The 25,756-nt window shown below is 41.6% G+C and overlaps 1 protein-coding gene across 3 annotated transcripts in view; it reads left to right on the top strand.

The window, feature by feature from the left end:
* Positions 1-25,756, top strand: part of KATNA1 (katanin catalytic subunit A1) — a 73,155-nt gene that overhangs the window by 25,419 nt on the left and 21,980 nt on the right. Inside the window, exons 2-7 of one of the 3 annotated variants that reach the window (XM_073627450.1) lie at positions 7,610-7,636; positions 11,990-12,147; positions 14,323-14,503; positions 16,060-16,175; positions 16,545-16,650; positions 17,032-17,190. In XM_073627450.1, the coding sequence (XP_073483551.1) occupies positions 12,035-12,147; positions 14,323-14,503; positions 16,060-16,175; positions 16,545-16,650; positions 17,032-17,190 (675 nt within the window). In that variant the 5' untranslated portion in view covers positions 7,610-7,636; positions 11,990-12,034. The remainder of the gene's footprint in view (positions 1-7,609; positions 7,637-11,989; positions 12,148-14,322; positions 14,504-16,059; positions 16,176-16,544; positions 16,651-17,031; positions 17,191-25,756) is intronic. The other 2 variants (XM_073627449.1, XM_073627448.1) reach the window with 2 other exon arrangements.

The raw sequence follows: 25,756 nt of genomic DNA, 5'->3' as shown, positions 1-25,756 counted from the left end.
TCACCATACTGTTGAGCTGGCCTCTTTAGGTAGCTACCTGGATCTGTGTATCCTTAGTAATAGCTTTGTAGGCCATTTTTGGACTTCACTAGAATGTGACCGTTCGGCACTTGGCTTTTGACTTTAATGCCATGTTAGTTTTTAGCCGTATTTTAGTCATCTGAATTCTTTTAGTTGACTAAAATCGAATGAGTTTAGTTAAATTGTAATGCATTATTTAACCACTTGACCACTGGGCACTTAAACCCCCTTCCTAACCAGACCAATTTTCAGCTTTCGGTGCTCTCACACTTTGAATGACAATTACTCAGTCATACAATACTGTACCCATATTAAATTTTTGTCCTTTTTTTCACACAAATAGAGCTTTCTTTTGGTGGTATTTAATCACCGTTGGGTTTTTTATTTTTTGCGCTATAAAAGAAAAAAGACTGAAAATTTGGTAAAAAAATGAATTTTTTTTTGTTTCTGTTATAAAATTTAGCAAATTAGTAATTTTTCTTCGTAAATTTTGGCCAAAATTTATACTGCTACATATCTTTGGTAAAAATAAGTACAACTTGGTGTATATTATTTGGTCTTTGTGAGTGTTAGAGAGTCCAAATGCTATGGTGCCAATATCTGAAAATTGATCACACCTAAAGTACTGACGGCCTATCTAATTTCTTGAGGCCCTAACATGCCAGAAAAGTACAAATACCCCCCAAATGACCCCTATTTGGAAAGAAGACATTCCAAGGTATTTAGAAAGATGCATGGTGAGTTTTTTGAAATTGTCATCTTTTCCCACAATTCTTTGCAAAATCAAGATTTTTTTTTTTTTCACAAAATTGTCATATTAGAAGGTTATTTCTCACACACAGCATATGCATACCACAAATTACACCCCAAAACACATTCTGCTATTACTCCCGAGTACGGCGATACCACATGTGTGAGACTTTTACACAGCGTAGCCACATACAGAGGCCCAACATGCAGGGGAGCGCCTTCAGGCGTTCTGGAGCACCCAGGCCAATTCTTATATTTCTCTCCTACATGTAAAAATAATAATTTATTTGCTAGAAAATTACATAGAACCCCAAAACATTATATATATTTTTTTTAGCAACGACCCTAGAGAATACAATGGCGGTTGTTGCAACTTTTTATCTCGCACGGTATTTGCGCAGCAATTTTTCGAACGCTTTTTTTTGGAAAAAAAACAGTTTTGTGCTTTAAAAAAAAATAAAACAGTAAAGTTAGCCCAATGTTTTTGCATAATGTGAAAGATAAAGTTACGCCGAGTAAATAGATACCTAACATGTCACCCTTCAAAATTGCACACGCTCGTGGAATGGTGCCAAACGTCGCTACTTAAAAATCTCCATAGGTGATGCTTTAAAATTTTTTACTGGTTACATGTTTTGAGTTACAGAGGAGGTCTAGGGCCAAAATCATTGCTCTCGCTCCAACGTTCGCAGTGATACCTCACATGTGTGGTTTGAACACCGTTTTCATATGTGGGCGGGACTTACGTATGTGTTCGCTTCTGCATGCGAGCACACGGACATGGGCGCTTTAAACATTTTTTTTTTTTTTTTTTTTATTGTTTATTTTACTTTATTTATTTTAGTTTGACACTTTTCCCCCCCCAAAAAAATTTTTGATCACTTTTATTTCTATTACAAGGAATGTAAACATCCTTGTAATAGGAATATGGCATGACAGGTTCTCTTTACAGTGACATATGGGGTCAATAAGACCTCACATCTCACCTCTAGGCTGGGAAGCCTGAAATAAAAAAAATAAAAAAAACGATCTTGGCTTCGATCGTAGCGGTGAGTCGGTAGAAGCACCGGAGGGTGGCGGGAAGGGGGGGGCGTCCCCTCTCGCCTCCGGTAAGAACGATCAAGCAGTGTAACAGCCACTATGATCATTCTTATGGTGTAGGAAATCGCCGGCTGAAAAAGCTGATATCTGAATGATGCCTGTAGCTGCACCCATCATTCAGATATCCCCGCTCAAAGTCAAGGACGTCATATGACTGTGGGCGGGAACTGGTTAAAAATTGCGGGGTATTGCAGAGTATTGCGGAGTAGTGCAGGGTATATTGCAGAGTATTGCTGGGCATATTGCAGAGTAGTGCCGTGTATATTGCAGAGTAGTGCCGTGTATATTGCAGAGTAGTGCCGTGTATATTGCAGAGTAGTGCCGTGTATATTGCAGAGTAGTGCCGTGTATATTGCAGAGTAGTGCCGTGTATATTGCAGAGTAGTGCCGTGTATATTGCAGAGTATTGCGGGGTATTATGCAGAGTATTGCGGGGTATTATGCAGAGTATTGCGGGGTATTATGCAGAGTATTGCGGGGTATTATGCAGAGTATTGCGGGGTATTATGCAGAGTATTGCGGGGTATTATGCAGAGTATTGCGGGGTATTATGCAGAGTATTGCGGGGTATTATGCAGAGTATTGCGGGGTATTATGCAGAGTATTGCGGGGTATTATGCAGAGTATTGCGGGGTATTATGCAGAGTATTGCGGGGTATTATGCAGAGTATTGCGGGGTATTATGCAGAGTATTTCGGGGTATTATGCAGAGTATTATGCAGAGTATTGCTGGGCATATTGCAGGGATGGCTGAGCATGGAGGGATGGATGGATGTGACTGCAATTGTCACTGAGCACCGCTGTGAGCACTACACATGCAGCCCACAGCGGTGCTGCCATCCGATCCCTCCCCCTCTCCCCTCGCACTGTACCGATCGGTACAGAGAGGGGCGGGAGGAACCGGCGTCATGACATGACGCCGGTCTGTTGACATGTGATCGCTCCGTCATTTGACGGAGCGATCACATGGTAAACAGCCGCGATCACGGAAGTTCTCGGGTGCGCGCCCCAGGGGGCGCGCGAGAGCAGTATTCTGGGAGGACGTCCCACGGACGTCCACCCAGAACTAGCCGACCGCGCTGCAGCCGTCTTTCGGCTATGGCCCGGTCGGCAAGTGGTTAAGGATTTCTCTAGAATTGCCAAACTCATTGTATACTCCTGGAGTAAAAATCTAATAAATTTTATTTATGGTATTAAGGTTTGAATGTGCACTACAGAAACAGATTTGGCCTTTGTGATTTATAACGCCTTTATAATTAAAATCAAGATTCATAAACAAACAAAAGATGTTGCTTTTTGACAAACAGAAGTGCAACTTTAAAATTGCTATTGCACATATTACCTGAATATACTCCCAACATTACATGTTAAGAAAAAAAATCAGGAAAAGCCTTTTTCTTCCTTCTTCTTTTTTTTTTTTTTTTTTTTTAGATGCCCCCTACTTATTCTTATGTTACATAGTAGGTGAGGTTGAAAAAAGACACAAATCCATCAAGTCCAACCTATGTGTGTGATTATATGTCAGTATTACATTGTATATCCCTGTATGTTGTGGTCGTTCAGGTGCTTATCTAATAGTTTCAAAAAACTATTGATGCCCCCTGCTGAGACCACCCCCTGTGGAAGGGAATTCCACCTCCTTGCCGCTCTTACAGTAAAGAACCCTCTACATAGTTTAAGGTTAAACCTCTTTTTTTCTTCTAATTTTAATGAGTGGCCACGTGTCTTGTTAAATTCCCTTCTGCGAAAAAGTTTTATCCCTATTGTGGGGTCACTAGTATGGTATTTGTAAATTGAAATCATATCCTCTCTCAAGTGTCTCCTCTCCAGAGAGAATAAGTTCAGTGCTCGCAATCTTTCTTCATAACTAATGTCCTGCAGACCCTTTTATTAGTTTTGTTGCCCTTCTTTGTACTCTCTCCATTTCCAGTTCCATTTCCATTCTCCTGAGGACTGGTGCCCAGAACTGGACAGCATACTCCAGGTGCGGCTGGACCAGAGTCTTGTAGAGTGGGAGAATTATCCCTGGAGTTAATCCCCTTTTTTAATGCATGCCAATATTCTGTTTGCTTTGTTAGAGCAGCTTGGCATTGCATGCTATTGCTGAGCCTATCATCTACTAGGTTCCCCCAGGTCCTTTTCCATCCTAGATTCCCCCAGAGGTTCTCCCCTTAGTGTATAGATTGCATTCATATTTTTGCCAACTAAATGCATTATTTTACATTTTTCTACATTAAACTTCATTTGCCATGTAGTTGCCCACCCCATTAACTTGTTCAGATCTTCTTGCAAGGTTTCCACATCCCGCAGAGAAGTTATTGCCCTGCTTAGCTTAGTATCGTCCGCAAATACAGAGATTGAACGGTTTACCCCATCCTCCAGGTCGTTTATGAACAAATTAAGTAGGATTGGTCCCAGCAGAGAGCCCTGTTGGACCCCACTACCCACCTCTGATCAGTCCGAGTATTTCCCATTTATCACCACCTTTTTGTGATCAGTATAGGCTGATCTGCACCTTTCCATTTCTGAAACTCCTTCATTGTCCTGCAGGATCTGAACTGGCTCAGGTGGATGTGGGCTCTTCTAGATCGGCTGGATCTCCTGTTCCCAGGACACTGGGTTTAAAGTGGAACTAAAGGGAGCTATGCTTTCCTTTTAAAAGTTCCCTTCCCATGTGGGCATCTCCTGGGTGCAGGTCTTCGGCTGTCTTCATTGGCCGGTGCAGGATGATGTCACTTCCTGCACATGCATAGGAGGCCCTTATCACGGCATAAAGGGACAGTGCCAGTGATGTACACAGAGCCACCCAACAAGTACATTGCAGAAGAGACGTTGCATATAACTTCTGTAATAAGATCCTGCCTGCTTGCTGTTAGTCACAGAATTAGTTGAACATTAACGTCATGGCTGTTAAAAGCTAGGAAGTCTACTTCTCGCAAAGTCTACACATAGAAGGAGCATTTCGCATGGTGAAAGACTATTTCACCCCAGAAAATACTCAGTGGTAAGAAACCTAACCTTTTTGCAGCCTGGCCTTAATCAGCATTCGGCTCCAAATACCATTAAGGGGCAAGTCTCAGTCCTGAACTTATTTCTCAGACAAGTAGCCCTCCATTCATTGGTCTTTTTTTTTTTTTTTTTTTTTTAACCCATCAGGGATATTCCCTTTTCTACCCTCACCCACAAGGTTGCTTTACTTGTTATCATCCTGTCTTCGAGGTGTGTGTCTGAGCTGGCAGCCTTTTTCCTGTAAAGGACTCTGTCTAGTGTTGCACAAAGGGGGGTTATTTACTAAAGGAAAATCTACTTTGCACTGCAAGTGCACTTGAAAGTAAAGTCGCTGTAGATCCGAGGGGGACATGCAAGGAAGATAAACAGCTTTTTAGCTTGCACATGATTGGATGATAAAATCAGCAGAGCTTCCACTCATTTCAGATCTACCCCTTAGATTTAGAGCGACTGCACTTTCAGTGCAAAGGGGATTTGCCTTTTGTAAATAACCCCCAAGGTGTTGCTGAGGCCTAGAACCTCCTTCCTTCCCAAGGACTGCCTTTTTTTTTTGTCATTCCTGATAGCCCCTGTAACGGGGAACCAGCTTTTCGCTCCTATTTCTCGGTGGTTCAGCATAGTGATGAGCTTAGGTGTGTTCGGATCCTAGTCTGAACCCACCTGAATGATCCCGCCAGGAAGCGGTCATTGTGCTGGGTCAATCATAAGTGAGTATACATGTGGCTGTGGGGTGGAAGAATGCTCTGGCCACAGATGATTGGCTCAGTACAGGTGACTGCTTCCTGGCAGGCTCGTTCAGGTGAGTTTGGACTAGGATTTAAATATTGTTAACATAGCTAATGTGTTTTGGTGCTGAATGCAAAAAAACAAACAAAACTGTAGCTTTTATTTGGTTCCATCTGCACCTTTTGGATTTTAGGCCCAAGTTACATAGGGGGCTATGACTTCTTTTCCTGCTGTTTAGTCTGTGTTCAGTGGAAAGGCATATCTACTGCTCACTGAATGTTTATTTGATAGTTGAATGACAGTGGGTGAAGCTTTGAATATGGGCATTAAAATATAGCTATGTTCTTAATAAGCAGTAAATGGCTTTAAAACCATCCTTTATGGGACTGTAGCAGTGGACACTGTGGAACAATTCATTTTGGTTCACAAGACAAGGACTAAAGTTGTACATTGCTCTCCCATGTTCAGAACACCTGCCCTATGCTTGCATAGGATAGGAGATGGAAGTTTTTTTTTTTTTTTTTTTTGGTGGGGTGGGTCACAATGAACCAAACTGCTGAAATATTAAACTGAAAGTACTTTCTACTTTTCAAGAGGAATCATTGCACAGTTCTGCAGCTATATTGGCTTATTTTACAGCTTACTGATTAATCATGTTTATATTTGAATGTCCACAGCCTGGCCACAGTTCAACTTTAAGATCCAAGTAACTCCTTAGGAACATTTGCTACCTGTAATTTAGCACTGTTGCTACCCTTCAAAACCTATTAGGCCAGCCATGGTTTGCCTTAAAGTGATTGTAAAAGTATTATTATTTATTTATTTATTAAGAACAAACATGGCATACTTGCCTGCTCTGTACAATGGTTTTGCGCAGAGGAGCCCTGATCCTCATCTTCTCAGGTCCTCCGCCGGAACTCCTGGCTCCTCGCCCCTGCTCAGTGCCCCCTAGCAAGTCGTCTGCTATGGGGGCACTCATATGGGCTAGATCCTGAGCGGTGCTCTGTGGGTTCATTGGCAAAGTATGACTCAGTCCTGCCCCATCTCCTCACGGGCTGTTATTGACAGCAGCAGGGGCCAGAGAGCGCAGAGAGAGACACTGATCTTGGGCACAACGCTGGATAGAGATCAAGCTTGGGAGGGTAAACAGAAGTGTTTTTACCTTGATGCAAAAAAGTGCATGAAGGAATAAAAAAGCCTTCTACCCTTAGAATAATTTTAAAGAGCTAAAACAATTAACATTGGGTTCCAAAGTTAATTGCAAGGAGCATCATAATTAATTGTGTGTAAAAATATAAAGTGTACAAAGCCAAAGCATTTTTTTTGTTAGTTTTGTAAAAGTGTTAAACGTCTCAGGTTTTTATTGCTTTGTGTGTTCCTATTGGTGAGGTTCGTCTTCTGTATTTGTCCCAATAACCACTGTTGGCAAGACTGAAAGGGAGGGAAAATCCCAAAAATCCTCTGGACAGGGAGTAAAGAAAATACTTTCCAAAGGGACAGGTCTTCAATAGGTGTTTTTAACATTGCATACAATACCCAGAACAAAACCTGTTTTATCTTCCCTGAATCTAAAGTCAAATGCAGTTGTAGGGTTTTTATTTTTTAGACTAGAAAAACATACCCATTACATTGTTGCTCTCGTGTCCAATGATGCTTTTTTTATGTATGAAGTCTTCTGCGTAATGCTTATACTGTGGGGGGATTTCAGTGATGTGACTTATCTAGCATTCCTTGTAACGTATTTCCACTGCCCTGCATTACTTTTCCTGAAGCCGTAGTTCACATTATTAGACAAGTAAAATAGACAATGGCTTTCAATTGAATAAGTGGCACCATGCATTCATGTAAGTCTAACAGGGCATCTAACAATGTATATATTACATCATGAAACTAGAAAGCAGAATTCAGACTCTGGTAAAATTTATTGTGCGCACACATGTTCATTCCAAGAAGGAATGCAAGTAGTAACTAAATAGAGTGATTTTTCTGTCCTTTAACACAGCTTCACTGGAGTTTATTGGGGATATAGGTAAGAGCCTACTATCTTTTGTTGTGTGTGTGTGTGCATGCTGAATGACTGTTGTTTTGTTTTTTAAACTGCTCTGACCAGCAATACTGCATCTTCTGTTTAAGTTGAGTTATGTTTTTAATTTTAATTTTTAGATACATTTGTTTGTTAATCTGGGATTGCTGAAATCTTCCTTCCCCCTTATTTTTTCTATTTTCCTTCCCCGTATTATTCTATTCAGGATTAAGGCTAAATATTGCACCTTGTTATATGACTAGTCTGCCAGTTTCTTTCATAGCGGTTTGATTTCCATAGGTTCCTTTGTTTGACAGCCTGTGTTCACATGAGAAGGTCATAAACCATAACAGGTCTAACAAGTTAAAAGGATTTCCATGCTTTTCAGTACACTAATTCTTTTATGTTTTATTGATAGGTAATATTAGACAGCAATGCAAGTTGTAAAACATTTTCATGTACACACATGTTTTTGTGACCTAATATTTGTTGAAAGCGTGGGGCAGTAAAATTAATATTTTAGAATATTTGCTGTGCTTTGAATGAGCAACATCAATAACTACATACTAAATTAAAAGGGCAAGTGACACAGCATGACAGCGACCCAAAGCAAACCTCTCTATTCACTTCTGAATTTTTCCACCTTTTTGTGACCTAAAATATGTGCGATTCAAATAAAACCAACTGCATTCTTTAAAGGGGGGAAACTTAAAAATGTAGCTGTGTGGAGGGTACAGGTGTGCTGTCCAGCCTTGCTGCAGGCAATCTGTTGAACTCTCTGAAAGGCTGACAGCTGCTGCAGCTGAACATTTCACCTAGTAGTACTTGCATTGAGGTCAGTATGCACAGGGGAATTCCTGGACTGCAAGAAGTCTGTTCTGGACAATCATCCCTGGGTGCATACTGTCCTAACCGTACCACTTGGGGCATTGTTCAGAGGGAATACCAAACTTAAGGCACAATTTGGGTACTGCTTAAAGTGGTCTTAAACCTCAGACAAAATATGAACAAAGCATTAGGGGGGTGTAAAAAATCTGGTACCAGGATGTCTTGCCATTAAAATTGAAAACTTTATTTAATCCAACAAACCATAAAAAGGAATCGATTCCTAAAAATTGACGCGTTTCAGCCTCCTACAATAGGCCTTAGTCATTGAATTTTGAACGTTCAGTGTGTGAGTCCAGGCAAAGATGTCTTCATCTCATCCTGTCTATCCTTATAGGATTTTGGAGTTGTAGCACATCCTTTTGTTGCTCATGAACAAAGCATATCCCTTTTTATAGTGTGAATAAGAGCACTAAGTGTTATTTCTGTCTGCTGCTTCATTCCTCTATCAGCATGAATCACTTGTGGCACGTTTTCCTGACACCAATAGAAAAAAGACTGGAGTTTCATCTGATTGACAGCCTCAACTCTGTTTCTGTGAGCTGTGTGAATGGGGGTGTATCCTTTCCCTTCAATCAGCTCTCAGAGCTCTCTTCACTGAGCTCTGCAGAGTGTAATTTCAGCTCTCTGCTCCCTTTTTTCTGACCGCTCAGACAACTTTATAAAGCCTGGACTTTGAACTGCTGTAAGAAAGAGAAGACCGCAGATACACAGGTACATGTATGTAAGTGTTTACAGCTACTTTTAAGCACGCTACGATTTCTAAATGTTCCCAATAAATTAGCAGATCATCACTTTTTGCGTTCAGATCACATTGCTCATTGAAGTTACATCACAACTGATGTTGATGTCTTGTGTGATGCATCCTTGATTTACCATTTTCTGGTATGCTAAAATAATTCAAAATATTGTTCAATACACATTGGTTATTCATGTCTTATCCATGTAACATTCCACTTCCCTTAGGTGGCATATTACTAATACATAATTGCTTAGGGATGCACATGCTGTATTGGAATGTGATTCTGTTTTTATATATTCACGTGTTCAGACAAGTGCTGGATGTAACTTTTTTTTTTTTTTTTTTAATTTTTCCTCCTGTTTAATACCAGTAACTTATGGGCTTAATAATAGTTGCAACAGCAGTATTAATTTAATGCATAATATACGAAAGCAAACTTTCAAAAATATAGAGAGAGTGTGCATAATTATTCTACATCACTGGTCTGAGCTGCAACAACTCTTGAAACAGACGCTGCAAAGGTCTGCTTAATATATCAGGATCTCCAACAATGGCTGCTTTAAATTACAAAAAAGTCATTGAATATACTTGCCTAATCCTTCACTTACTCTTGGTGCTAGGCAAGGGTGACTACATTTTCCTTCCAGTGAGATCATAGGGAATGCTAATTATCCACCATTACTATAAGACGCTGTGAAATTAGCGACTTATGGGACTGCCCTGATCAAAGCTCTTGATTATCATAGAAAATGAATAGGATGATTTTGGAAATGGGCAGTTCATGCAAGTGGTAAAAAGTTTTGAAGTCAATGTTAGAGGCTTTTACAAAATGTCTACAAGAATTCATTTTTGCTACATGGGGCAATACCAGCTTTTGATGCCAAGGGTGTACTTTTTTCCACAGTACACCATTACATCTATTATTTTTGTTGCATAAAAGATTGAAAATGCAAAATTCTGATTGAAATAAATCACCTTTTTATCTGTAGGCACTGTTAGAATAAAGATCTAATGTTTTCCCGTTCAGATATGATTAATAAAGTCAACTTGGGTTATATGTTATTCATGACTTTACAGTGTGTGTGTATATGTATATATAATGTGTATGTATGTGTGTGTATATATATATAATTTGATAATTTTGATATATATGATATAAAAAGTCTACACACCCCTGTAAAAATGCCAAATCAAATGTAAAATCAAAAGGGTATTAGTTAAAGGCTGTGTATATTGATGCAACATGATATGTTTTTTTTTGTTTTTTTTTTTCTTCCCCCCCTTAGGGCCAATTCACACCACATGCAGTCCAGTGCGTTTTTTTTTTTTTTTTTTTTTTTTTCTGCATCAAAAACGCATAGAAAGTAGGTTATTTGGTTCTCAATGACATAGTTCACACCAGTGCTTGCAGTTCCAGTGCGTTCCAGTTCCAGAAAAAAAAATTAGAACATGCTGAATTTTTACTGTACTGGAACGCTGTAAAAAGCATCAATAACTCACAGGAATGCACCAAAACGCACTGGAACACCCATGTTCTTAAGGTAAAGGGGGAAAAATGCACTGGACTGCGTCAAAAATGCATCAAAAACACATGCAAAAAAGCATCTGGAGCGCATCCGGGCTGCGTTTCTATGCTGTGAACTGGCCCTTAAAGATTTCAGGTTGTTTTTATACGAATTGCACAGATTATGGGTCACATTGAAGGTTGAAAAAAAATTCAGAAGTTATTTATCTTGGTCTGATTATGTTTACATCTCAAAAACCAGGCATTTTTACAGGGGTGTGTAGATTTTATTTATTTTTTTTAATCCACTGTATACACACGCAACAGGACACTCGGGTCTAAACATCAGATGTGTAACAGATGCGAACTGCTGGGAAGTTGAACACTGTTTTCACTGCAGTCTGCCTCATGTGACGGAAGTTGATCCTAAACCACATGACAAAGAGCACAAGTAAAGCCTATTTTTGCCTCCCGGAAGTGGTCAGTTGGGGGAGTTCCTGACCCTCAAGCAACCAAAAACTGACCAAGGATGATGCAGTTAGGTTCCATATGTAATATGCGCCTCATAAAGGTAGTAGCAAGTCCCTAAGCTATTTGATTTTTCATAATATATTTTGACATGACAGTTGAAGTCTGTATTCCATATGTGGCAAAGATATCTTGCTAAATTGCCATTTGATGAATGGTGGAGTATGTGAGGGGTAGGATCAAGGGATTATTTTAAAACTGAGCCTAAACTTTAAAGCAGGGGTGTCTAATATGCAGCTCACGAGCAGCGTGTGGCCTAAGGTGGCTATGAAGGAGGCCCAACACAAAAGGGTAAACGTACTTCAAAATTTTGATTTTCTTCAAAGTATCTGATGAGCACCTTGAGAGTTCATTGAGAATGCTACTACATTCATCAAACCAGATATTGATGTGTTCGTTTATCAAGAACACTGTCAAATATTGCACTCGTTTTACTTTTATAATAAACATTTTTACAAAAAAATAGTTTTATTACTCAGGTACACTATCTAGATCAGTGATCATTAACTTGTGATCTGCCCAACTTTTTCTGCTCATCAGCTATCATTTATGTTGGTGTATTTTATGTGTGGCCCAAGACCATTCTTCTTCTTCCAATGTGGCCCAGGAAGGTCAAAAGGTTGGACACCTCCTCTGCTTTAAAGCAAACATAAAAACAAGATATCTGATGATTTTTAACTTATCTAATGCTTTCTGGCAGGTTTGGCAAGAGATCAGTGTGGAAGCTAAGCATGTGAAGGACATAATGTCTACGCTGGAAAGTTTCAAACTTGACCGCTCTCCACTGAAAGCAGCACACCATGATTTACCTTCCCAGGATGGAGAAGTTTGGTCTTTACCAGTACCAGCTGAGCGTAGGTGAGCTGACGAAAATATCCTACCCTTGCCATCTCCATTAGCTGCAGAAGATTAGAAGTACTGAAGATAAGTCTTGCAGCAGCCTTGATGACAAATTGTAGAGTTGAGAGTTTTAGAAGTGTAAAAGTGTGCAGAAAAATGTTTTAGTAGTCCAGGCAAAAAAGCTGGGGACATGATCTAAGAGCTGTGATAAAAGAGAGAAAGTATGGGTTCTTTTTAAAAAAAAAAAAAAAAAAAAAAAAAAAAAAGTACTCGCCAAGATGGACCCCTGCTGCTTCCAAGACTGAGAACTGAGCAAAGAGCACTGATTGCTCAGCTCTCGGTCTTTGGTGAGCAGAAAGTCGGTGACTGTCAGTCATCAGCTCTCTGCTCTGCCAGCGCTCACTGGAGCACTGGGCTGTGCAGGGGGCAGGAGCAGCTCGCTCAGTCTCCCAGCAGCTTGCTGAGATGCCGAGCCAGCTGCCAGTCTAGACATCTGGGTGAATCCCGATTTTTCTAAAGTGGGGATTATGCATTAGCCTGGACTGGCTGAGTAACGTAAGCTGACGGCTTTAGCCCGCTGTCGGCTGAAAATGGGTCACAGGAGTGCAGAACGAACTGCACTCCTGTAGTCCATTGGAGAATTATAGCCAAAAAAAGCTTTGGCCCCACTTTTCCTTTTTAAGGATTACAAAAAGGCAGCAAGTCAGTGGTGGTTTGGTTGTTAAAGGAAAATTAGCTTATTTTTGATATTTTTCGTAACGTGTGAAAGTCCCTTTATGTTTGTTTATTTATTTTATTCTCTACCTACAGTTTGTTAATGTGCAGGGCCAAATCGATGTCCTAGAGGGACAAGAAATGAGCTAGATGTAAAGAATCAATTTAAGGTCTATGAAAATATAGTAATCGTGGCATAATTTTTGGTTTCAACAATGAGGATTGATGAGAACTGAAAATTACTGTGACATTGTTGAAAATAACATTAGTTATAGCAAATAACACATGCCATTGCTTAGTGACTTGAAGTAGTATTCAGCTGTAAACTATCTGTAAAAATTCTTACCTCGACACTTGAAGTTTAGAATTTCCCATGCTTCTGGCTCCTGCTCTCTCATTGCTGTTTACTGGAACTTTTGTTTTTTTAAAGGAAAGAGTTAACAGTGTATCCACAAATTCTCTTTTGAGAAGGGAGTGGAGGAGGGAGGACCAGGGGAGTGCCTTGTGTCCTAGGTTATGGAGCTGTGTTTCTGTTGATGCACACAGTGTAGGGGGATACACTCTAGTTCCAGCATGCAAGTTTGAGTGGCTCTAAAGGATGCTGAAAAATGAGCCACCCTGTAGTCTAGATATGAGGTCTGTGTAATCAATCTGCCTTGAGGTATAATTTGACTACACTGGTAAGCAGCAGTTGGATCCATCTCATAAAACAGACTGCTCACAAACCCCACAGCTAGAACACCACCACACTACATTTCCTGCATTAGGATGTATTTACAAGTTATAAAAACTATTGGTACATTTGCATTTTTTTTTTCTTTAAATCTCTATAGAGCAGATCTGTATTTTTTCATGAGTATAAGATCACCTGATCATGCACTCTATTTATTTACATTGACCATTCATATATGTGCGACTTCAAAGTAGTCCCTTTACTACTTTGGTCCGACTTTCATGCAGGTTGAGGTCCATAGACCAAGTTTACACAGGCATTCCCTAAAAACCGTGTCAAAATCGCAGCAGAATCGTACGATTTTTAAGTCGCTACAATGTGAAAGGGGCCTTAAAGTGATTGTAACCGATCACCTTGTAAAACAACCCATTAAGTTTAAAATAGGCATAAAAGGCAAAACATATTTGTATAGATATAAAAATAAACATACTTCTACTTTTTTTTTTTTTTTTATATATACGCGAATACCTTCTCTCTGTTCTCAGCTGCATAAGAGTGGGGGCGGGGGGGGGGAGCACACTGAGCTTCCCAGTGAACGGCTGTGCAGCAGGGGCGTGTCAGGACAAGTGTGATCATTACAGGGGAGTATATATATATGTATGTGTGTGTGTATGTGTATATATATATATATATATATATGTATGTGTATATATATAATTAGTGCTGCATAAATTGATGGCGCTATACAAGTACCAATAATAAATATATAATATATGGTTTTCTCTTTTTTTTTTTTCCCCCTTAAGACCTTCACCGGGACCAAGGAAAAGAACATCATCTTCCCAGTTCAATGACAATCGGGTGCAAAATAATCGCATAAGTGCTGCTGTCAGGGGCCCAAACCCTCCTTCAAGAAATAACCAGAAAGCAAAGCCAGCTCGTGCCAAGGAAAAGAAAGATCAAGTAAACAGATTGAAAGAAGATAAGGTAGTAACTGACTGCAATTGTGGTGTTATTTACCACCAACCCCATCTGTTGGCATATCCCGGTCCTGGCACTACTTTGAGGAATGGCTGCATGTTTGGGATTTCTTGCAGCTGGCGTGGAAACTAAATTACAACTCCAGTTCCAAAAAAAGTTGGGACGCTGTGTAAAATCTATATATGAAAACTGAGAAACTGTACCAGTTTAAGAAAAAAAAATGTAATTTTGAAATTGATGGCAGCAACACTTCTCCAAAAAAAGTTGGGACAGGGCCATGTTTACCGCAGTGTAGCATCCCCTCTTCTTTTAGCAACACTTTGTACATGTCTGGGAGCTGAAGAGACCAGTTGCTGGAGTTTTGGGAGAGAAATGTTGTCCCATTTTTGCCTGATATAGGATTCTCTGCTCAACAATTCTGGGTCTTTGTCCTATTTTTTTGTTTCAAGATTAGCCAAATATTTTCAGTTGGTGATTGTCCTGGACTACAGGCAGGACAGTTGGGCACTCAGACTCTTCTACTATGAAGCCATGCTGTTATATATGCAGTATGCTATTTAGCATTGTCCTGCTGAAATATGCAATGTCTTCCCTGAAAGACGTCATCTTAGATGTCGATTCATCTGACCACAGACTATTTTAAATGAGCTTTGGCCCAGTGCAGTGCATTTCTGGATCATGTTCATATTAATAAAAATATGATCCATATATTTCTGGATTATATTTTTTTGCATAATAGAGCTTTAACTTTCATTTTTGGATGGGATTTCAATCTGTGTTCACAGTGCTTTTTTGGAAGTATTCCTGAGCCCATGCAGTGATGTCCACCAAAGAATCATGTCTGTTTTTAATGCAATCTCATCTGAGGGCCCGAAGATCATGGGCATCCAATATTGCGCTTTGGCCTTGTGCCTTGCACAAAGATTTTTCCAGATTCTCAGAATCTTTTGATATTATGTACTGTAGATGATATATTTAGGTCTTTGCAATTTTACATTCAAACAGTTTTCTGACATTGTTCAACCAATTTTAGATACCGCTTTTTACGAAATTTTAACTCTGCTCATCTTTACCTCTGAGACACCTTAACTCCTTAAGATGCTCTTCTTTTTTTTTTTTTTTTTTTTTATACCCAATCCCGTTACTAATTAACCTCAGTTGTGTTCTTCCAGCTCTTCCTTGTTAGTACCACTTACTTTGCCAGCTTTTTGTTGCCCAGTCCCAACTTTTTTAATTTATGTTGCTGCCATCAGCTTCAAATTACCTTATTTTTTTTCTTAAAATGGTACATTTTCTCAGTTTCAATATGTTTTTTATTTTGAATAAAATATGGGTTTATATTTGCAAATCATTACAATTTTGTTTTATGTAGATTTTGCACAGCGTCCCAACTTTTTTGAAATGGGGGTTCAAAGTGCTACAGCACCCTATTATTTTTTTATTATTTTTTGGCCATAGTTCTACTTTCAACAGTTTGTTCACCTTCTTGCATCCTTGGTTTTTTTATTATCTTTTTTTTTTTAATGCTATTGATAAACCTGTGTGTTTTTTTTTTTGTTTAGAACAAATCTGATGTTTCTGAGAATGAGCAAAAGAAATTTGATGGTACTGGTTATGATAAGGATTTAGTGGAAGCTCTTGAAAGGGACATCATTTCACAGAACCCCAATATTCGATGGTAAGTATCATATGGGGGTGCTGTGATAATTTAATTTATTTAAAAAGTATGTGAAAATCCACAGCAAAAATGCATGGCAATACACTGAAATGTGCTGTTGAATGTAATTTATATGTGCACTTTGCATTTATATTGTTCAAATTCAGATGAATGACTGTTGTAAAATGTTTTGTTACATAAAACAGAGCTAAAAACAGGTGATGCTTGTCCCTTTTTTATGTAGTTATTCCCTCTTGCAGTCTAATGGAATTATGCAGGTTATGTAGCATACTATTTTTTGTCAGCTGTTTCAACCTCTAAAATACATTGTTTTAGAAGGTTATTCTTTCCTCATTTGTTGTTCTAATGCTACATATGCTTTATACTTAGGGATGATATTGCAGACTTGGAAGAAGCCAAGAAATTGTTGAAAGAAGCTGTAGTGCTACCAATGTGGATGCCAGAGTTCTTCAAAGGAATCAGAAGACCGTGGAAGGTAAAACAATGCAGCGTACTGGATTTGGATGTACTTTGGATTGGATTGGATTTGGATTGCGAACACCAGTTAGGGTGGAAAAAGGTTATTACCTCCTGAAAAGTTTATCACCATCTCACTTCCTGTCCTGGTGCCCAACAGCGATATTTCACCAACAGTGACAAAGACTGCAAAAAGAAGGTTCTTCGTCTTCCTCACTCTAAGCTCACTTTTTACCCACTTTAGACCACACAGGAAGGAAATATGTCCCATAGCTACAGAAAAATCAAACCTGACAGAGTTGTGTTTTCAAACTGATACAATGTTGCTGTATATCGCCAAAAATGGCATTGAGTATTTTAATTTAATTATGACTTTTTTTTTTTTTTGTTCGTTTTGTAGGGCGTACTAATGGTCGGTCCACCTGGAACTGGCAAAACACTTTTAGCTAAGGCTGTTGCAACAGAGTGCAAGACTACATTCTTCAACGTTTCTTCTTCAACTCTTACATCGAAGTACAGAGGGGAATCTGAGAAGCTTGTTCGCCTTCTATTTGAAATGGTGTGTAGGCAATTTCCAATTTGACTTAAGCAGCTCTGAGCCGGAGTTTTCATATTTATATTCGGCTAGGTAAAAACTTTTGGCAGCAAAACTTCTGTGCCTGAAAACAAGTATGTATTTTTAGTAGGGATGCAAAAGATACCACTTTTTTTTCAATGAATACGAGTACCGATAGTTAAGGTACTCACCGATACCAATTACGATACCTATTTCTGGCATTTCGGGAGATCAAGATGAAGAGCAGCAGGGAGGGGGGTCTCCAGTATCCATCAGTGTTCTGTGTAATATTACCATCTGGATGAGACCAAGTGATGAAGAAACACAGCACTCCCAACACTTGGCACTGTTGGCCCCACAGCTATGAGGACCATGCTGTCATCCTCCATCCTCCTCTAGTTCCATCCCCTCCTCCTGCAGTCCATACAACATGTTTGAGTGCCGAAGTAAGTAACATAATATATAGGGTATTGAGTGCAGAAGTCAGGATGAGAGTGGGGTGTGGGTGTAGTGGGAGAGAGAGACAGGGGAAAAAGAGTGTGGTGGTTGGGGGAAGCGTCAAAGAGAGAAATAGAGAATTTATATGGCACTACAGATCACAGCATGGCAGACTCCCATTCCTCAGCTCACACAGCACAGGGACATGCCCACCAAAGTGGTCACTACAGCCTGTCAACCTTTATTTATATATATATATATATATATATATATATATATATATATATATATATATATATATATATATATATATATATATATATATTATTATTAGTCAGAGTCTTCACCTGGAAATGTGATAGTCCTAACTACCAAGACCTGAGGTGTGCCTTGGCCTGGCTGGTCAGTATGCCTAAAAGAGGGCAAAAAGAGACATAAAGTAGGTGTGATGTGAAGCTGCAATGGAGAGCTAGCAACAACCCTCAGTCCAGAAATATAGCGAATGCCCAGATGACTATGAAAGGGGGTTGCGTATGTAACTGCTAAACAGGAGGATCTCCAGCACCCCAAGAACCTGATGATAAAAGAAGGGAGCCCCTGTCAGGACCTACTAAGTTGCCTCCGATCCTGACGAATAACCAGAAAGGGGTAAAGGATATGAGCCTGACTGGAAAGAAACCTGGACATGAGAACGAACTGTAGTAGTGAGAGGACGCATGGGGAAAAGGAAGAATGAGCTGAGCAGAGGAATATTGCAGAGAAGGACATGTACTTGAAACCGACACTGTACTGTAGTATGGTAATAAAGACCACCAACCCCTGGCTGACCATCTATTTTAATTATGTTGAAATGTAAGTGAAGCAAAAGGGGGACTGCCTAGAACACTAAATGGGAACTGCGCCAAGGGTAGGAGACAGGAATCTGACACACCACGGAACCTGGCTGTTCACTGGTAGCCGTGCCAAAAGGAGCATCCCTGATTAACTCTGAATACGCCATGACCTGGCTTGAGAGGATGAGTTGCAAAAAAGGACAGACTGACAGGAGTTTGTGGGGGCCTGAAAAGCTGGTCACCTGAAGGATATTAGATAGTATTGGCAGATGAGGCCAAAATGCAGAGGCATTATGCAGCAAAAGCCAAAGACATAATCATGAATCTTCTCACCCTTGGTAGAAGCCCACGGAGAACTTTGAATAAAGAACCATGGTCAGACCGACCACCTATGACCAGGCTTGCACCCAGTTCCACATGCCACTGTGAAGAAAATCCAACATCACCTGCCGGCGCCCTGAGAAAAGCAGGAGCCGGGGTCACAGCTGGCACTTCTGCACTAGCTGAGAGGGCTATGAACCCTTCCATTCTGTCTAGCAATGTAGCATGGACGTAAAGAGCACATTGAGTACTGCATGAATCTGGGTTGAAGAATCATGCATGGAAACATGTACTGCGATCAGTAATAAAACCCAGCCATGATGGGGTGCTGCCATGCCCTGAACCCCCATGCGGCCTTGAGAGATAAATGCGAATTTGTCGCTTCAGAAACACGCGACCTGCCTTAATCCATGAAAACACCAATTAGAGAAATGAACAGACAACCAACAACACCCCTACGTACCTGACAAGTATGAGGATGGAGGTGCAGAAATGACAAGACCAACAGTGCGTGAATGTGAACCTAATGACACCACCCTAGTATGCAGTGAACGAGCCCGAGCAACCTGCAGCGCCAAGACAGGTAATTAAAAACGAACACTTAGGGCTGATGTACCCACAGACCGTGGTGGGTAGTAGTAAAGGTGTAATGGTGAACGTGCATGTGTGACGTATGGTATACGGGCGAGAAGATTGTGGGACGACAATCAATTAAAAACGAAACCTCCAGCCTGTATGGATCCTTAGACGTGACAGATCCTGGATGTGAGCACTAGCTAAAACACAAATTAGAGAAAATGGGAACAGACAACCAACACTCCTGCGTACCTGACAGTCAAAAGAAGACATAAAAAAAGAAAAGCAAGCAGTGTATCATGTGGTAGCGTCCCCCCTATGTCTTGCCAACCTCCCAGGTATGCCAAGCCCTGCTTACAAGAATGTGACCTGATGAGATAATAATTGGTCATGAACTAAAACCACAAACAATACTACAGCATGTACATCTACTACAAGCCTCGCCTGTCCCTTCGCTCCACTTCCGGCCCTTCCATGCTGCTGTGACTGGTGTGATACCCTCTGGCTATTAAGCAGAGATGCCGATATGCAGGGAGAGAGGAGCAGCCCTGCGTGGGCACCGGGAAAAGCGGGCGGGCGGCCACCTTGGAACCGGATGAGCAAAGGGAGAGAAGCAGGAGGGCAGCCGATCACACTCCCCCACCCCTAGACCACTGGGATAACAACTGGCGGGCGGCCCCCATGTGGAGCCAGAACTGCACAGCAGATAGGAGCTGGTGGCCGAATCACCCCCCCCCCCCCAGCCTGAATAACCGGGGGAAATGGGCGGGCCGCTTGGAGCATAATGACGGATAGCAGCAGGTGGGCGGCCGAGCCCCCCGGCGTGAGCACCGGGAGAAGCGGGCGGCCCCCACGTGGAGCCAGAACTACACCACAGATAAGCGCTGGCAGGCGGCCAAATCACCCCTCCTCCTCGTGAACAACGGGAGAAGCGTGGGTGGTCGGACGGACTGCCCGGTGGTACCCGGCGTGAGCACCGAGAGGAACTGCCACCACTGTAGCAGCCGACCGCCGCTCAGCAAGGACCCGGAACTGACGTGGGTAGGCAACCCAGAAACGAGCCAACAAGGAGGGATATATAGCCCTCAGACTCCTCCTACAAATGCAGGCTAGCTTGCGGACAGCCTTCTAACATATATATGCACAGTGTTAACAATTGGACCTGATTTTAGTACAGCTATATTTTAGTCCACACTCCAGGGCAGTACTGGGTTAAACCATGGGGTTCTGTCTAGCCTAACAGATGGGCTGTATAGCACATAGACAGTACAGGGTTGAACTGATTAGCCAATTGGGGGGGGGGGTTAACACTGGGATCCCAATTAGTCAAAGAACTGTCAGCAGTGGGCTCCTCTCTTGGGAAAGGCAGCACAGGGAGTAATGATGGTTCCTGTGTACAGACTCCAGGCTTTAGCTAAAAAGTGTTTAGCTTGTCTGCACACACAGCAGAGATGATTGAGGGGGGAGGAGAGCTCTGAGTGCCGAGAGAGAAGGCATGGCCAGCTCCACACCTACCTCCCAGGTCCCAGTCAAATCTTCACCTGGAGGGCTGAGCAAGGGAAAGGCTGATGAAGGAAGCGTTCCTGCATACCCACACTCCCCTGTGGTGGTACATCCAGGCTGTTCCTCCCTCCAAGCATGGCCGACTCCACAGGTTTGGCTCCTCCACACACACCGATGGCTAGCGGCAGCTGTCCCCTGTTGTTTTACTTTCATCTGTCAGCAGGAAGCCCACTGACAGATGAATGAGTCATCAGTTAAGGACGCAGCGGGCCTGCTCCTTAACCACTTGAGCCCCGGACCATTATGCTGCCTAAGGACCAGAGGTCTTTTTCCAATTTGGCACTGCGTCGCTTTAACTGCTAATTGCGCGGTCATGCAATGCTGTACCCAAACGAAATTTGCGTCCTTTTCTTCCCACAAATAGAGCTTTCTTTTGATGGTATTTGATCACCTCTGCATTTTTTATTTTTTGCGCTATAAACGTAAAAAGACCGAAAATTTTGAAAAAAAATGATATTTTCTACTTTTTGTTATAAAAAAAAATCCAATAAACTAAATTTTAGTCATACATTTAGGCCAAAATGTATTCGGCCACATGTCTTTGGTAAAAAAAATGTCAATAAGCGTATATTTATTGGTTTGCGCAAAAGTTATAGCGTCTACAAACTAGGGTACATTTTCTGTAATTTACACAGCTTTTAGTTTATGACTGCCTATGTCATTTCTTGAGGTGCTAAAATGGCAGGGCAGTACAAAACCCCCCCAAATGACCCCATTTTGGAAAGTAGACACACCAAGGAAATTGCTGAGAGGCGTGTTGAACCCATTGAATATTTATTTTTTTTGTCCCAAGTGATTGAATAATAACAAAAAAAAAAAAAAAATATTTACAAAAAGTTGTCACTAAATGATGTATTGCTCACACAGGCCATGGGCATATGTGGAATTGCACCCCAAAATACATTCAGCTGCTTCTCCTGAGTATGGGGATACCACATGTGTGGGACTTTTTGGGAGCTTAGCCGCGTACGGGGCCCCGAAAACCAAGCACCACCTTCAGGATTTCTAAGGGTGTAAATTTTTGATTTCACTCTTCACTGCCTATCACCGTTTCGGAGGCCATGGAATGCCCAGGTGGCACAAAACCCCCCAAATGACCCCATTTTGGAAAGTAGACACCCCAAGCTATTTTCTGAGAGGCATGGTGAGTATTTTGCAGCTCTCATTTGTTTTTGAAAATGAAGAAAGACAAGAAAAAACTTTTTTTTTTTTTTTTTTCTTTTTTCAAATTTCAAAACTTTGTGACAAAAATGACAAAAAAAAGACAAAAAAAATACTCACTATACCTCTCAGCAAATAGCTTTGGGTGTCTACTTTCCAAAATGGGGTCATTTAAGGGGGGTTTTGTGCCACCTGGGCTTTCCATGGCCTCCGAAACTGTGATAGGCAGTGAAGAGTGAAATCAAAAATTCACGCCCTTAGAAAGCCTGAAGGCGGTGCTTGGTTTTCGGGGTCCCGTACGCGGCTAGGCTCCCAAAAAGTCTCACACATGTGGTATCCCCGTACTCGGGAGAAGCAGCAGAATGTATTTTGGGGTGTAATTTCACATATTCCCATGGCATGTTTGAGCAATATATCATTTAGTGACAACTTTGTGCAAAAAAAAAAAAAATTTGGCTCTTTCCCGCAACTTGTGTCGCAATATAAAACATTCCATGGACTCGACATGCCTCTCAGCAAATAGCTCGGGGTGTCTACTTTCCAAAATGGGGTCATTTGGGGGGGTTTTGAACTGTCCTGGCATTTTATGCACAACATTTAGAAGCTTATGTCAAAAAAAAAAAAAAATGAAAGGAACAGTTTAAAAATAAGATAAAAAAGCAAAAAAAATAATAAAGAAAAAAAAAAAAAAAAAAAAAAAAAAAAGCACCCCTGTCGCCCCCTGCTCTCGCGCTAAGGCGAACGCAAGCGGCGGTCTGTCGTCCAACGTAAACAGCAATTGCACCATGCATGTGAGGTATTGCTGGGAAGGTCAGATCGAGGGCAGCAATTTTTGCAGTAGACCTCCTCTGTAAATCTAAAGTGGTAACCTGTAAAGGCTTTTAAGGGCTTTTAAAAATGTATTTATTTATTTTGTTGCCACTGCACGTTTGTGCGCAATTTTAAAGCATGTCATGTTTGGTATCCATGTACTCGGCCTAAGATCATCTTTTTTATTTCATCAAACATTTGGGCAATATAGTGTGTTTTAGTGCATTAAAATTTTAAAAAGTGTGTTTTTTCCCCAAAAAATGCGTTTGAAAAATCGCTGCGCAAATACTGTGTGAAAAAAAAAAAAATGAAACACCCACCATTTTAATCTGTAGGGCATTTGCTTTAAAAAAATATATAATGTTTGGGGGTTCAAAGTAATTTTTTTGCAAAAAAAAAAACTTTTTCATGTAAACAATGAGTGTCAGAAAGGGCTTTGTCTTCAAGTGGTTAGAAGAGTTTTTTTTTTTTTTAATCATTTTTATTGTTATCTCGGGGAATGTAAATATCCCCTATGATAGCAATAGGTAGTGACAGGTACTCTTTTTTTGAAAAAATTGGGGTCTATTAGACCCTAGATCTCTCCTCTGCCCTCAAAGCATCTGATGACACCAAGATCGGTGTGATAAAATGCTTCCCCAATTTCCCAATGGCGCTATTTACATCTGGCGAAATCTAAGTCATAAAATGCTCGTAGCTTCCGGTTTCTTAGGCCATAGAGATGTTTGGAGCCACTCTGGTCTCTGATCAGCTCTATGGTCAGCTGGCTGAATCACCGGCTGCATTCTCAGGTTCCCTGTTGAGACAGGAGAGCCAGAGAAAAACACGGAAGACGGGGGGGGGGGGGCTTTCCCTCCCACGGCTTGTAAAAGCAGTCTAGAGGCTAATTAGCCACTAGGATTGCTTTTACATGAAAGCCGACCGCTGGCTGAAAAGAACGATACCAAGATGATGCCTAAACCTGCAGGCATCATTCTGGCATAACCATTCAAAGTCGTGAAGACAAAAAAATGGTTAACAATAAAGCACAGTAAACGGTAAAGTATAAAAAATTGCATACCTGAAAAGCAAACATGATAAAACAGAATAACAATAAAACATTGCAGAATAGAATACAGTAAAAAAGAGCAGAACAAGAGAGAGAGAATAGAGAGAGAGAGAGAGAGAGAACAATAAAACGACAACTATTTTTTTTTTTATTTTATATATTTTTTTTTTTTTTTTTTTTACACTTTTTTTGTAACTAACTTTTATAACTGTAACCGGTTCCAGGTTCGGGTCTCTCAAAATGCGATGGCATCTTGGGAGACCCTGTGAAAGTGTGCCTAGTCTGTGCAATGCTGTACCCTACGCTAATACTCAACTAATGAATGGTAGCGTTCAAAACATTCACCAATGCAAAGACCAGGATTGTCAGGACAGGAGGGACAATAATAGAGGGTGTCACGCCTATATCCGCGCTTGCTGCAGACACGACATCTTTTTTGGGGGTTCGTTGGGTAGGGGTACTCGGGAGAACATAAAGAAAATGCCTCTCATGCAGCCGACTGCATTTGGTTGGGGATGTGAATGGGGGAAGTACGGGCGCTGCAGAAGCGGTGGGTTCCCAATTAGGATTGGCGAATGCAGCAGGAAGGGCATTATGGGCACGACGGGCCTGTGTTTGTCTTCTTGGTGGCAGCGGGACACTACTTGTGCTTGCCACCTCACCAGCTTGAACTGCACTTATGGGACTCGCCACGTCACCAAGTGTTACTGCAGTGCTGGTTTGACTACGACCGGGGTGTACTAGGCCGCTGGCGCTTGCCAGTTCAATAAAAAGCTACCAAAAAAACTGTTAGCGATCGCAGGGATCAGGCCTGACTCTGCGAATGCTGCAGTTATGCGTTAAGTGTTTTGTAAGTGACAGTGATCGATCGATACTGCACTTGGGTGGGCTGGGCTGGGCGGAGGGGCAAAACGCAGGTGCTAGCAGGTATCTGGGCTGATCCCGCTAACACTGCGTTTTTGGGAACCCTAAACTGCTGGGGACGCCAGTATAGATCTGATCGGATCAGATATTGATCCGTTCAGATACTATACCACTAAGGGAGGTGTACGGTGCGTGCGTGGGTGTTAGCGGTACTGGCGCTAATCTGACGCTGCTTGGGGCTGGTGCTTGCCAGTTCACCAAAATACTACCAAGAAAACTGTTAGCGATCGCAGGGATCAGGCCTGACTCTGCGAACGCTGCAGTTATGCATTTAGTGTTTTGTAAGTGTCAGTGATCGATCGATACTGCACTTGGGTGGGCTGGGCTGGGCCGGGCGGAGGGGCAAAACGCAGGTGCTAGCAGGTATCTGGGCTGATCCCGCTAACACTGCGTTTTTGGGAACCCTAAACTGCTGGGGACGCTAGTATAGATCTGATCGGATCAGATATTGATCCGATCAGATACTATACCACTAAGGGAGGTGTACGGTGCGTGCATGGGTGTTAGCGCTACTGGCGCTAACCTGACGCTGCCTGGGGCTGGTGCTTGCCAGTTCACCAAAATGCTACCAAAAAAACTGTTAGCGATCGCAGGGATCAGGCCTGACTCTGCGAACGCTGCAGTTATGCGTTTAGTGTTTTGTAAGTTACAGTGATCGATCGATACTGCACTTGGGCTGGGCCGGGCGGAGGGGCAAAACGCAGGTGCTAGCAGGTATCTGGGCTGATCCCGCTAACACTGTGTTTTTGGGAACCCTAAACTGCTGGGGACGCTAGTATAGATCTGATCGGATCAGATACTATACCACTAAGGGAGGCGTATGCTGCGTGCATGGGTGTTAGCGGTACTGGCGCTAATCTGACGCTGCCTGGGGCGACGCATATCACCGCCGGGC

Source organism: Aquarana catesbeiana, linkage group LG04 (assembly GCF_042186555.1).
Source record: "Aquarana catesbeiana isolate 2022-GZ linkage group LG04, ASM4218655v1, whole genome shotgun sequence".
NCBI lineage: Eukaryota > Metazoa > Chordata > Amphibia > Anura > Ranidae > Aquarana > Aquarana catesbeiana.
The sequence above is the reverse complement of the archived record's forward strand: the minus strand, read 5'-3'. Positions and strand labels throughout refer to the sequence as shown.